The sequence below is a fragment of the Littorina saxatilis genome, linkage group LG9 (genome assembly GCF_037325665.1).
Source record: "Littorina saxatilis isolate snail1 linkage group LG9, US_GU_Lsax_2.0, whole genome shotgun sequence".
NCBI lineage: Eukaryota > Metazoa > Mollusca > Gastropoda > Littorinimorpha > Littorinidae > Littorina > Littorina saxatilis.
The window spans coordinates 18996213-19010616 of record NC_090253.1 but is presented as its reverse complement, the minus strand read 5'-3'; the positions used below and the strand labels follow the sequence as shown (position 1 = coordinate 19010616).

General features: G+C 39.0%; 1 protein-coding gene across 1 annotated transcript in view; it reads left to right on the top strand.

Moving 5' to 3' along the window:
• LOC138975523 (neurofibromin-like) overlaps positions 1-14404 on the top strand; it is a 126944-nt gene that overhangs the window by 52572 nt on the left and 59968 nt on the right. Inside the window, exons 33-35 of the mRNA XM_070348230.1 lie at positions 2831-2967; positions 7982-8156; positions 10360-10506. Coding sequence (XP_070204331.1) covers positions 2831-2967; positions 7982-8156; positions 10360-10506 — 459 coding nt within the window. The remainder of the gene's footprint in view (positions 1-2830; positions 2968-7981; positions 8157-10359; positions 10507-14404) is intronic.

Genomic DNA, 14404 nt, shown 5'->3' with positions numbered 1-14404 from the left:
GAAACATACCCTATGTGATATAAAAAGAAAGGTCTCTCTCAAAAATGAGTACCGCAGTGTAGTTTGAAATTCGTCTGCATGTGAGATGAGATGTTTGGAGAGAGAAAGAGAGAGAGAGAGCATCTTCTATCACTGCAATAAAAATAACCACACAAAAAAAATACTCACGCGGCTGCATTCACCTGTACTAGCAAGCTTTTGAAATGCCTGAAAACTGCTTGCCTTGAACATACCCGCATCTCCCCTTTTTCATCTTTGCACTCTGTCGCAAACTTCTGCAGCAAGGAAAATATGGAACAAATAATAACCAGAGAGTGATTGTCCCTTTCACTTTCACCCCCTCTCTCATCCACCCACTTCTCTGCCCTCCCCCCCCCCCCCCCCCCCCCTCCACCCCCCTCCCCCTTTTGCTATTCTCTTGATCATATCTGTCTCTTGTATTACGCGTTACATGTCTGTGGCGTATGTCAGCAGAAGTTGCCACTGTTACAAGATTCTGTGTTACAACTCACAGTGTTTAGCCGAGGAAGGTCTCTACCTTTTTTTTTCTCCATTTTTAACCCAAATAACTAACAAATAAATTGCGCTGTTGCCATGTTTCTGCCACAGCTTTGTGTGCTGTTTGAAGATGTGGCTGTTTCATGCAGGTTTTTGTGCGTGTTTTTCTGTGTTTTGTGTGTGGTGTGTTGTCTCTGTGTGTCTCCAAAGCGGGTGCATTTAATTTTGTAACCTCTTTTTTACATTTAGTCAAGTTTTGACTAAATGTTTTAACATAGAGGGGGGAATCAAGACGAGGGTCGTGGTGTTTGTGTGTGTGTGTGTCTGTCTGTCTGTGTGTGTGTGTAGAGCGATTCAGACTAAACTACTGGACCGATCTTTATGAAATTTGACATGAGAGTTCCTGGGAATGATATCCCCGGACGTTGTTTGTTTTTTTCGATAAATGTCTTTGATGACGTCATATCCGGCATTTTGTAAAAGTTGAGGCGGCACTGTCACACCCTCATATTTCAATAAAATTGATTGAAATTTTGGCAAAGCAATCTTCGACGAAGGCCGGACTTTGGTATTGCATTTCAGCTTGGAGGCTTAAAATTTAATTAATGACTTTGGTAATTAAAAATCTGAAAATTGTAATTAAAATTATTTTTTTATCAAACGATCCAAAAATACGTTTATTGTATTGTTCATCATTTTCTGATTCCAAAAACATATAATTATGTTATATTCGGATTAAAAACAAGCTCTGAAAATTAAAAATATAAAAATTATGATTAAAATTAAATTTTCGAAATTGATTTAAAAATAATGTTATCTTATTCCTTGTCCGTTCCTGATTCCAAAAACATATAGATATGATATGTTTGGATTAAAAAAGAAAGTTAAGAAAGTTAAAAAGAATAGAGATATAGAAAAGCGGGCGATCCTCCTCAGCGCAACCGCTACCGCGCTTTTCTGGATTGTTAATTTCACTGCCTTTGCCACGAGCGGTGGACAGACGATGCTACGAGTGTACGGTCTTGCGAAAAAAATGCAATGCGTTCAGTTTCATTCTGTGAGTTCGACTGAGCTTGACTAAATGTATTTTCGCCTTACGCGACTTGTTTTCTTTCAGGTACACTTTTCCATTTTTCCAGTCTGCCAGAGGTAGTTTAAAAATGCTTCATATCATTCAAACAGTGGACTTTGTTTCAGTTTTGTCATGTGTTTGCTACATTTGTTAGGATTTCATGCCTTTTCGTGCTAGGAAATGATAACTTGCTGCTTAGTTTTTGCGAATTATGCGTGCTTAGGCCAACAACAAAAAATTGTCTGTTTCTGGTCACCCGACCGACCCTAAATTTCGGCGCCGACCCTAAACTTTTTTTTTCCAGGACAGGGTGAGAAAATGAACAACAAAAACATGTGAAAACGAAAGTCCACTGACGATTTGTAAATGTGTTGAGTGTCTTGTCTCTATGTATAGTGAATCCAGTCTCTTTGCGCGATTTTTAAAGTTAGTTTTATTGGTCTACATTTGGGGTAAAAAAAAACAAAAATAAAAAAAAATCCCTACCTACCGACCCTATTTTTTTTAGCCATGTTACCAGAAACAGACAAATTTTTTTTGGGGCCTTAGGGATTTTCGTATATTTTTCAGATAGTGAGAAAAATGGCAATTCTGTTTCTCCATGACTTAGGTTCGCGAAATTAATCTCATTTGTATCCAATCAGGTAACCAATCAGAGTTGCTGTTTCATCTGTTTCTAACAAAAGTACAGTGGTACCTGTGATGTGAGGACCCTCCGATGAGAGGTCATCTCACAGTAAGAGACACTTTCTGTAGTCCTATTGTTGTCCCTTTATCCATCAACTTGACCAACCTGTCATATGATAGGCCACCTGTAATGTAGGGACACTTTGGACTCCTCCAAAGGGTGTCCTTTCATCGCAAGTACCACTGTACACAATTAGGACAAATCAGTTCACCTCATAGGTCAACACCGTTTGGAGAGAGATGTACAACAGAGAGATGTTCTGTATCATCTGCGCTATACCTGCTGTCACTGACACTGCATAGTATAGATCTGTGACTTTCCACTGTTGCAAGGATTGGTGACTGGGGGCCGATGTGCACGAGATAGGTACCAGCTGGGTGGGAGCTAGCGGTCAGGGGTCGGACTGGTTGAAGTCACAAACAAATATCGCTTTCAACCAATCTGACCCCGCAGCTGGTTGCCACCGAGTTGCTTGGGACCCAGTTTTGGCTTTGTGTACCCCAGCGCTAGGCACAGAATGAACGACTTTAAAATCCTTCCCAAAAAGCTTAACTTTGTTGGCCTTTCTCCAGGTTTCCGCCAAAGCTCCGCAGCATGTGTCACTGCCTGTACCAGGTGGTGACGCAGCGATTCCAACAAAGTAGCGCAGAAGCAGTGTGGACCGTTATCGGCACAGTGATATTCTTACGCTTCATCAATCCAGCTATAGGTATTTCATTGGCTGGTTTGGGTTTTCAGCCCCATCTTTGTACTATTTTTGTGGGTTTTGTGTTTGTGTGTGAGGTATGGATACTGTCTGATGTTAATCTCTTTCTCTCTTTTAAATGTTTGGTGTGTAGTGACTGTTTCTTTGTTTCTTCTGGTATTGAGTTGCATATGGGTGTGTAGTGTGGGTGTTCAGCAGTTGACTTGTGAAGTCTGAGAAGTTTTTCATTTTGCTTCAGGTTCTGTTTTAAAAGGGCTAATGTTAAAAGGGCCTGAGTATCCATTTGTGCTCTGAAATCAGTGATTTTACCGTGGCTCCATTCAAAGTTGTCCTCAGTTAGTCCAGAAGAAAAGTTGCATGTTGCTCAATTCCAACAGTTTAAAATTCCATCAGTTTACAGTTCCAACAGTTTTCAGGTTCATCAGTTTTCAGTTCCAACATTTTACTACCTTTATAGTTTAGCGAAAGCGTTCCTCCACTCTCATGTGACTTGATTTAATTGTCAAATGAAAGAATGCTGCTTTGACCTTTATCTAAAATAAACAAAAGCAATTAGTCAGATGGTCCACTGGTTCAAAAGATTTAAGCTGGTGAAGATTGCAACTGAGATTGTGTAGTGCTGGATGCGTAGTATTATACAAAAGTTTGCTAGATATCCAAAAGTAAAACAGATGGGGCCAAAAGGGTTAAAGTGTAACCAGATTTTGACTTTTTATAAAGCTTTGAATGTGTGCAACACCAGTTTGTTTTACTCTCTTGGTTTAGCTTTTGTAAATTTGACGTGAGGAGGTTTTTCTTATTTTTCAATATTTTATACATGAAGACTGTGTAGGCATTTTTTTGCTATTCTTTTTTCTTGTTATTCTTTCATTCATTCATTTATTCATCTTATTTATTTGTTTTGTTATTGTATTCTAAGTTCTGCTAGATTTGGTTTGCATGAGTTTTAGCAATGGTTTGTAAAGTGTGGTCTTGGTTTTTATGTGTGTGTAAATTCACCTGTTTTGAGTGTTCTGTTTCTGTTGTGTACATTTTTTTGGAAAAATTCGTACAAAAATATCCTGCAAAATTCTTTTAGGGATAGCTTTCAAAGAAATTCTTCATTGTAGATTCATACAAGCAAAACTCATTTGGGGAAGAGCGCTCCAGTAATTTGATCCTGAATTTTACCCTTTCACTTTCAGTAGAACAAGTATGTAAATGGAGGTTTTCTGAAAGTAACTTTTGGGGGGGAAGGGATGGGGGTAGGGGTGTGGATATTGTAGAGTTGCTCCCCTTAAAAATGAGGCAAGTATTCCAAAACATAATAATGTAATATGTTACAGCAAAAAAATGTACATCAGAGCATGATCGATGACTAAACATAATTATCAGTCGCAATATTTGTCTAATTTTTAAGGGGTGCAACTCTTCCTCAGCCCATGATAACTCCAAGAGAGTGATTTCCTGGGAACGTCTACAGTGGAACTCCTTTAAAAATTTTTTTTTAAAAACTCCTTCCCTTTTAACCCCTTCACTGCCACAGCGTAACAGCATTTTGTATTGCTGTGCGCCAGGGCAAATTTTGCTTTCTTCGGTAGGTTCACTAATCTGTTCACTGCTCAATCATTTATTGAGATATCTCTTAGATCTTTGGCATGTGGTTTGCTTACACCCTTGGCTATTATGTGATAACATGATCATTGGACTTTGTTTGTGATTGTTAGATATAATGACCATTTTTGTCAAAAATTACAGTTTCCAAACTTTCACACACACACTGCAGCATGTAAAACCGCAGAAAACACAGCTAAAACTGGTGTCAAACAGCCCATAACAGTATTCTTCTGTGTGGTAATCCATAAATCACTTCTTGTAGAGCTTCCAGAACACTGTATCATTTGGAAACAGGTCTACGAACGGTCAATGGGAAAGAACTGTGTTCAAAACCCCTACAAGAAGTTGGACAGTGGTTACCTCCCATTTAGTTTTCACAAATGTCCTGAAAAGTGCTGATGTAAATGCCATGCCACGTACCTAGTATGTGTATGGGCGTATGACAAACCAATCATGACCACGTACCTAGTACGTGCTGGGCAGTGAAGGGGTGAAGACCCGGCCTTTTTTCTCAAATTGTTTGCTCTTAACCAGTGTAAATGTACCCCCATTTTCAGACTCCCCCCATTTGAAACCTGCTTTGCTCAGATGTTTTGAGGATTTAAAAGGGGAGTTCCGCTGTATTCTTTAATAGAGTCAGTGTGTCCTAAGTTGTTGGTGTGTTCAGTTGACTGTTGTGCGGTCTTTCCACCCTTCCACCCGTGTTTCCAGTGTCGTTTCTGGTTATGGTGTGGTTTTTATGCTTGCATGTTGGTGGCTTCCTTAAACTTCAGATACTTCTTCCTCAGTTAATCGCCGTCCCTCATACTCTTTTCATTTCAGGAAGCATTCTTGCCTATTGATACTAAAACAATCATACAAGTACAACGATTCAATTGTTATTTGAATGAGCCGGGAGGCGATGGCTGGCCTGAGCTTGATAACGAATTCAAGAGGGAGTTTTGAATGCGTACTCTTATCCATTTCTGTTGCAGCAGAAGCAACAAATCACTAGTTGACCATTTCCTAACAATCATACAAGTACAACGATTCAATTGTTATTTGAATGAGCCGGGAGGCGATGGCTGGCCTGAGCTTGATAACGAATTCAAGAGGGAGTTTTGAATGCGTACTCTTATCCATTTCTGTTGCAGCAGAAGCAACAAATCACTAGTTGACCATTTCCTATGTATAATGATATTTGTGTCATACGTTATGTTTGAAAATAGCCACTCTTAGAAAAGAAGATGAATATCAACCCAAGTGATACTTTTTTGTGTGTGTGTAATGTGTGATTCAGTTGTCCTTCATTTCTCTCCCCGCCCGCCCCTCCTCTTTTTATTTGTTTTAGTTTCTTGGTTAGGTTTCCATATTTTAGCTGCTTCAAATATGATTTAAAATATACAGCCCCTGTGACCCCCCAAAATGTTGTAAGATGTGTGACATGAGGATTTTTTTCTCCATTTGAACAAGTAGATCGGGAACAAAAATGTGTCAATATTTCTTCTTCCTTCTCTCTACTTTTACTGCCTCCCCCCCCCCCCCCCCCCTACCCCCTCCTTTTATTCCCTTTTACCCCACCCCTCTACACAATCACATCACATTCCTCCACACTCATACCAAGACTATTTGTCTGTACATGTAACTCAAAAATATCTTCTTTTTTTTATATATATGAAGTCTTATATCGCGCGCGTTTCCTCCGAAAACGGCGTATGGCTGCCTAAATGGCGGGGTAAAAAACGGTCATACACGTAAAATTCCACTCGTGCAAAAAAACCCACACGAGTGTACATGGGAGTTTCAGCCCACGAACGCAGAAGAAGAAGAAGAAGATATCGCGCGCGTATCTCCAGACTCGGACTCAAGGCGCAGGGATCTATTTATGCCGTGTGAGATGGAATTTTTTACACAATACATCACGCATTCACATCGGGCAGCAGATCGCAGCCATTTCGGCGCATATCCTACTTTTCACGTCCTATTATTCCAAGTCACACGGGTATTTTGGTGGACATTTTTTATCTATGCCTATACAATTTTGCCAGGAAAGACCCTTTTGTCAATCGTGGGATCTTTAACGTGCACACCCCAATGTAGTGTACACGAAGGGACCTCGGTTTTTCGTCTCATCCGAAAGACTAGCACTTGAACCCACCACCTAGGTTAGGAAAGGGGGGAGAAAATTGCTAACGCCCTGACCCAGGGTCGAACTCGCAACCTCTCGCTTCCGAGCGCAAGTGCGTTACCACTCGGCCACCCAGTCCTTTTTAACCACTACAGCATGCTTTTTACAGCTTCTTCTTCTCTCACATGTAGGCAGAGTAACCACTTTGTAGTTTTCTTTTGATTTTCTACATTTACATGTACTTTGTCTAATTTGGTTATTTGGTACAGGAGACTGTATGATATTTAGTATCTTTGCAGTTTGTTGCTGAAACTAATACTTTCTCGCCTTTTTGCAATGCTTACGTTGTAAGGTTGTTGTTGTGAATAGCTTTAGTACTAACTATTCTCTATTTGTAAGAATTACAGAAATACGTTTGTTGTTAGGGTTGTGTTTTTTTATTTGATTGAGAAATTGTATTGTAAATGACAGGTGTTTTTCACTACAATTGACAAATAAACATTCTTCTTATGATCTAAACAACTAAATATATCCAGTCTGGTTTTAACTTCTTCTTATGAATTATAAGTCATAGATGACTTACAAAATAACATTAATTGTAATAAAAAGAAAACACACCTGTAACCAGTAAATGTTAATTACATACATTGTTTGGAATGTATTGTTGGAATAATATTCTTAGCTTTTTCTTAATCATTTTTTCAACATATGTTTTGTATATATAGTTTTTAACTGTTCCTGTATTTGTAGTGCAGCCGAGATTACATGACTATGGCGAAACACAGTTTTAGATTGATGTTACAAAGTTGTGTTTTTTTTTAAGTCCAATGATTTAGACATTTTCACTGGACTGTAAGAAAACTCAATCTACCATGAATTTGTGAACAGAATCGTTGTCTGCACGTGCGTGCATGGGTGTGAGTGTGTGGGAGAAAGAATAAGGAAAAAAATAAAATTTAGGACAGTATACCTTTAATAACGTTCTACTCATTTTTTTTTTTTTTTTTTTTTTTTTTTTTTTACATTTTATTGATCCAACAAAGGAAATTAAATTGGCCATCAGCACATATAGGTCATTAATTAATAATTATAAAAGAATAAGAGAAGAAAATTCATAAAACCCTATCTTCATAAAAGGAAACTTGAAAAAAAAATCTACTCTGAGCTCACACACAAGAAATGACTACCAGATTATTTCACACATACTGTATTATAAAGACTGTTTTGCATGACAATAATAATTCATGTTTCTGCACATCTGCTGAACTTGTGTATACTGTCTGTGCTCACCCCTCTCCGCTTTTTCACTTTCAGTGTCACCGTACGAGTCGGGCATCGTGGAGAAAGAGCCGACGCCACGTATGAAGCGGGGCCTGACTCTGATGTGCAAGATCATGCAGAACATCGCCAACCACCTGCTCTTCACCAAGGAGATGCACATGATGGCCTTCAACGACTTCCTCAAGGCCAACTTTGAGAACGGACGCAGGTAGGTCAATCGTTTTTGCTGTGAAGGGGGGAGGATGAGGATTGAAAACTCTTGTAGTGGAATAGAAGAGGGTTGTAAGTATCACTGATGTGCTGAAAGTCAAATTTAAACACAGAAAGAGGAGAAGAACCACTCAAATGAAAGATGAGGATGTACAGTATGTGTAAGAGGATGTACAGTACAGTAGAGCCTCCCTATTAAGACCTTCCTTATTACGACTTCCTCTAAGTTAGGACTTTAAATTTCATGACCGATCCTTTTTACTCTGTTTACATCCTCTGTACTACGACTACCTCCTTAACCCGACATACGACTGACAAATCATGGTCAAATGCGACTTTGTTATTCCCAAGAAGAAGTTCAAAACTGTGCAAACCTTGATATTGTTTTGGAAATTGAGCAAACAGTTGACGAGCACATCGCAACTGCGATGTCGTCTGCTCAAATAGGCTCCATTCTCCGCAAGCGTTATTTCCCCTGTTGACATATTCGCGACTGTACTTTATTTTGAATAGATAAAGGTCATTGGCCAGATGTCTGTTTCATTTAGCAAAGAACTGTGCAGGAACTCCTACCTTTTAAACACGCAAAGTTACAGAAACGTTATGAAAGCAATCCGATCATCGAACCAAAACCGAAAGTTGTGGTGACGTCATGTCATTTTGCGATGTACGTATGCAAAGCGTGTGTAACATTTTCGGTCTAGCTAACAATGGCGGCCGACGAACATGGGTTTTGAAATCTGGAATTGTTCTTGGTTTTCCCCGATCCGTGACCGAATGACGCGATATACAACCACGCGGCGTTCGTTTGAATCAATAAATTCTCAGAATCCCGTCAGTGAAGTTTGAAGGCGAGTAGTGGAGTACGTGTCCTAAATTACTCAACTCTGTGGACAGTCCGTAGTGCAGTTGTCCCCAAGTTGAATGAGTGAGTCAAGTTTCATCGTGAAAACTGACGCTTTTGGCTACAATTTTACATCAGTTTCAACACACTGCCGCGGTTCTTATTCGTTTTGTTCCTTGCGTTTGGGACACTTTTCTTTTTCAACCAAATCGTTGCTGGGTATCGTATGACTATGATTAGTAGCTGGTATCGACATCGATGTGCATGTTTTGGGACCGCTGCTTTCGTTCGACCTCAGTTTGTTTATTTCAAACCTTAACCCACGAGTAGTTACGTGGCTTGATTAAACAAGCAAGAAAACTGTGCAAATGCAATGATGTGTTGAGCTGGCAATCGTGGCATTAAAAAAGAACTGAAACATCATTAAGGAGTTTTATTTACATTTTACACTAGCTGTCTGTCCTCTCTCTTTTTCAGCCTCCCTATTAAGACCCCTCCCTATTAAGACCTGTTTTTATCAGATTTTGGGAGGTCTTAATAGGGAGGTTCTACTGTATGTGTAAGTGCAGGTACAGCGTTTCCCAAAAAACACTCGCAAAGATCTTCATGAAACTTAACATATGAATTGTTCCAGATAACATCTCCACATGTTATTAATTTCCTTTTTAAAATTTTTTTATAGATGTCTTCGATGACGTTATATCTGTCAGTTTAGACAAAATTGAGGCTGCACTTTGCGACCACATTTTTCAATCTTCTTCTTCTTCTGCGTTCGTGGGCTGAAACTCCCACGTGCACTCATGGTGTTTTTTTTGCACGAGTGGAATTTTACGTGTATGACCGTTTTTTACCCCGCCATTTAGGCAGCCATACGCCGTTTTCGGAGGAAGCATGCTGGGTATTTCCGTGTTTCTATAACCCACCGAACTCTGACATGGATTACAGGATCTTTTTCGTGCGCACTTGGTCTTGTGCTTGCGTGTACACACAGGGGTGTTCGGACACCGAGGAGAGTCTGCACACAAAGTTGACTCTGAGAAATAAATCTCTCGCCGAACGTGGGGACGAACTCACGCTGACAGCGGCCAACTGGATACAAATCCAGCGCGCTACCGACTGAGCTACATCCCCGCCCTATTTTTCAATCTAATTCATTAATACTTATGTTTATAATAGATATGATGTGTTTGATTTGCAAACGTGCACATGCTCAAAAAAATATTAGGTTTATGCAAATATTAGGTTCACTGTTTGCATGCTTGGCAGAGACCAGGTTTACCCGTTTTGGTTGACAGATTTCGACTAATCAGGCCTCACACTATAGTCTCGGCAAATACTAATGTTTCTATGCTGGCAGATTTTTCACGGAAATAGCCTCCGACTGTGAGACTCTGGACGCCGGCAACCACAATCTCTCGTTCATCAACGACGCTAACGTTCTCGCCCTCCATCGGCTGTTGTGGAATAACCAGGAGAAGATTGGCGACTACCTGTCCAGTAGCAGGTATTTCCTACACGCGCACCTGAGAGTCAGTTCGTTTAGGGGTGGAAAAGTACCCTGGCAGCGTCCAGGGGAAGGGTTGTCTTGAAGGTTGTGCATCATGCTTTGTAAACTGTGTGTACATTTTCTTGCTAACCTCGACTGTAGCGAGAGAGAGTTTTGTTGCGCCGATTTGTTTGTCAATAGTGAGGATAGGAGTTTAGGAGTCTGTTATGCATTTTAATCTGTCTGCTATGCAACTGCAATACGTTTTTTTTCTTCTGTTTTTGTAATTTTTCTGTTTGCTTTATTTTTTTACATTTTTTTAATTTTTTTTTAAGTGTATATATAAATATATATATTAAGAATGTAAGGGAATTGAGGGTTGCCTGCCTGTTTATTAGCATTTTGCTCCATGAATACCTTATACGTTAGTTGTGATGTTCTTGTATCTCTCACTCTCTCTTGGTGGTGGGAGATTGAGGGAAGGAGGAGAGGAGGTGGAGTTGACAGAGATTAATTGTTGGTACAGTGGAACCCCCCTTTTAAGACCTCCAAAAAGCTGAGAAAATCAGGTCTTAAAAAGGAGGGAGTCTTAATAAAATGGGGGTGAATTTACACAGGTCATGAAGAAAAAGTCTTTGAAAACAGGGTCTTACCAGGGAGCAAGTCTTAAGTTGGGGGTCTTCTTCTTCTTCTTCTTCTTCTTCTTCTGCGTTCGTGGGCTGAAACTCCCATGTACACTTGTGTTTTTTGCACGAGTGGAATTTTACGTGTATGACCGTTTTTTACCCCGCCATTTAGGCAGCCATACGCCGTTTTCGGAGGAAGCATGCTGGGTATTTTTGTGTTTCTATAACCCACCGAACTCTGACATGGATTACAGGATCTTTTTCGTGCGCACTTGGTCTTGTGCTTGCGTGTACACACGGGGGGTGTTCGGACACCGAGGAGAGTCTGCACACAAAGTTGACTCTGAGAAATAAATCTCTCACCGAATGTGGGGACGAACTCACGCTGACAGCGGCCAATTGGATACAAATCCAGCGCGCTACCGACTGAGCTACATCCCCACCCAAAATTGGGGGTCTTAAAAGGGGGGTTCTAATGTATCTCTCTCTCTCTCTGCTTTGGGTGGAAGAGGATTGAGGGGAGAGAGGGAGAGAGAGTTGAAGGAAGGGGGTAAACAAGGGAGGGGGGATTTAAGTCAGCAGCTCCTCTGAGCCTGGAACAAAGTTGTGACGGTGACATATTCCCTGTCGTAAAGTTTTTCATAAAATCAGATTGCTTTTTTGAGATGTGTTAACTTAATTCAAACCCTGAAGCAGCATCAAAGAAATTTGTATTTGTCTTTCAGATTTTGTTTTTAGTGTGATTGATTTATAAAAAATAAATAAAAAAAGATCAAACAAACGAGGGAAAAAGGAACGACATGTAAGTAGAGAACTCTTACCAACAGTATAAACGATTATACGAATGAAAAATAAAAATAGAGATCAAAATAAAAAAGGAAGTTGTCTCAAAACAAAACTGCAACACACAGAGAGAAAGAAAAGTCTGAGTCATGCACTGCAATTGCGCTTACTCAAAAGGGACCTACCCCCTTTACCTTGTCAATTAAGCTCAGTTGTTTTTTGGCACAAAATATTACATGTTTATAGATGAGAGACAAAGTGTGTCTGCAGGTTTAATTGATTTAGTTAGTTAGATATTTAGTCCTTCAGTTAGTTGGGTATTTTTTTTTATTTATTTATTTTTTATTTGTCTGTGTTTATTTATTTATTTTTTTAAAATTTGTTTTATCCTTATGCCTAAATAAGAAGAAAAAGCTCAGGTCTAACCAGACTAGATTGTGAAAGATAAAGACAAGGAGTTTTGTCTCATTTGTGTACCAGGATCTTTTTGGACTCAAATTGAACACTACTGCATCTTTTACGTTCAGTGCAGAGTGCTGTCGTAGGCGATTTTTGTCGTACTCTTGGCTGGCAATTTTTTTCTTTTTCTGTCATGCAGGGCACTTGACTGTTAGTGCCTAATAATATTTATGATGTTATCTTTCAGTCTTCAGTGTGTCTGTCATCTTGCACACTGCATGTGCACTGTCAGCATTCACCTTCACTAGTTTATAGATAGATGTTGTGCATGTAGTGAATTAACTACTTCTCCTTTACTTCATACCCAATACAGCTGTTATAACTACCGTTTACAGGTATTTGCAGCATGTTGTGACATTTTAAAATGAAATTAGGGGTGGAAAAGTACCCTGGCAGCATCCAAGGGAGGCTTGTCTTGAAGGTTGTGCATCATGCTTTGTAAAGAAGTTGATAAGAAACTGCTTTGTTGTCCCAAGCAGAAAATCCTTTCTTTGATGATCTTGCACAGATACAAAATGTTTGTACTATGTCAGAAATTCCTTCATATTCATCCTCTCTTTCTCCCCTTTTCGCTTTCTTTCTTTGGTTTCTGAGCAAAATCTTACCGGCAGAAGCTTTGGCAGAATATCCAAAGAAAATAGTCAGTTTTTGTCCATTTGTTTATCTGAGCGTGTGTGCAGTTCATGGGCCTTTGCCCATGCGAGTTTATACGTGCATGTGCCTGTCTTTGAGTGTGATGTGATGTGTGTGATGACTGTGTGTGTGTCTGTGTGTCTGTGTTTCTGAACTTGTTATGACTTAATTTGTTTTTGAATGAAAGGATTCCAGCAAGACTAAAATCATCTTCACCTTAAAAATGAAAAGGGAAATATTTCCCTTTCAAATAGAAAAGTAGGGGGAAAATACCAAGATAAGGCATTTGAATTGATACTAGAGTCAGACTTTCTTATACCGTCTCTCTGCTCTTTAAATTGTTTGATAAAAGAAAAGTATAAAGTATGGAAAGAGACTTTTATAGTGCTTGTGCAATTGCATTTGTGCATGCTTGTGATTATATCAAGTAGTTTGTAACATTCTCTTTCTAAAGAGCACTTCAGAAATAATTCAGTCATTGCAAGGACTTCATTATTATATAGGAATTGTGCTCATGGAGATGTTTAACTTTCAATCCTTTCAAATAAGATACACTAATTTAGCAATGTCTTACAAGATGTGTTTGATAGCCTGAAACTGCAAATTTGTTTGTTTTTTCGGTCACAGCTATGTACGTTGGAAATTTATTTTGCGCAAAGCAAAACAATTTATGCTGTTGCAAGAAAGTTTTGTCTTGATGAATATTCTCTTTGGTGGTGCTGTGGTACAGTTCTGCCAGAGAGATTGATGTTTTTGGGGACTTTTTTTTAATATATTTTAGAAAAATATTTGGGGGGTAGAAGAAAGGGGGCGGGCGTAACATATGTGTTTTTGTCACGTGTGTGTTTCTCCAATACAGGAGCGGGCTCAGTTTTGTTTTGATTTGTTTTGTTTTGTTCTCGTCTTTAAATAAATTGTCTGAGTAATGTTTTGTTGGACTGACTATGAGAGAGAAACAAGACAAGGTGTTGGGATGGTTTTTGCACTGTAGATGCTGTGAGATATGTCTGGTTATCGTTTAGTTCCCAGAAACCAGACTCTGAGGTAGGATTTTCTAGGACTGCATCACTGCATAAAGAACGACTGCTACTTTGCGTTTTCTTTAAATTTTTTATTTAATTTTTTATTTTTATTTTTTATTTTTTTAATGTATTTATTTATGTTATTTAAAAAAAACCATGTTATTTATTTATTTATTGTATTGCTAGACCCAGGACTGTGTGTTTCTTAGGCAAATAATCTGCAAAAGAATGGGGATACCATTCTTTTCTTTTTGTGTACTCATTTATTTGGATTATTTCGTGTTTCTTTTTATCAATTGATATCAATTGTTTATTTCTCATTCAGTCATTTCTTCATTATTTTCAATATTTATTTATTTTATTTTATTTATTTATTTATTCGTTTATTGCAGC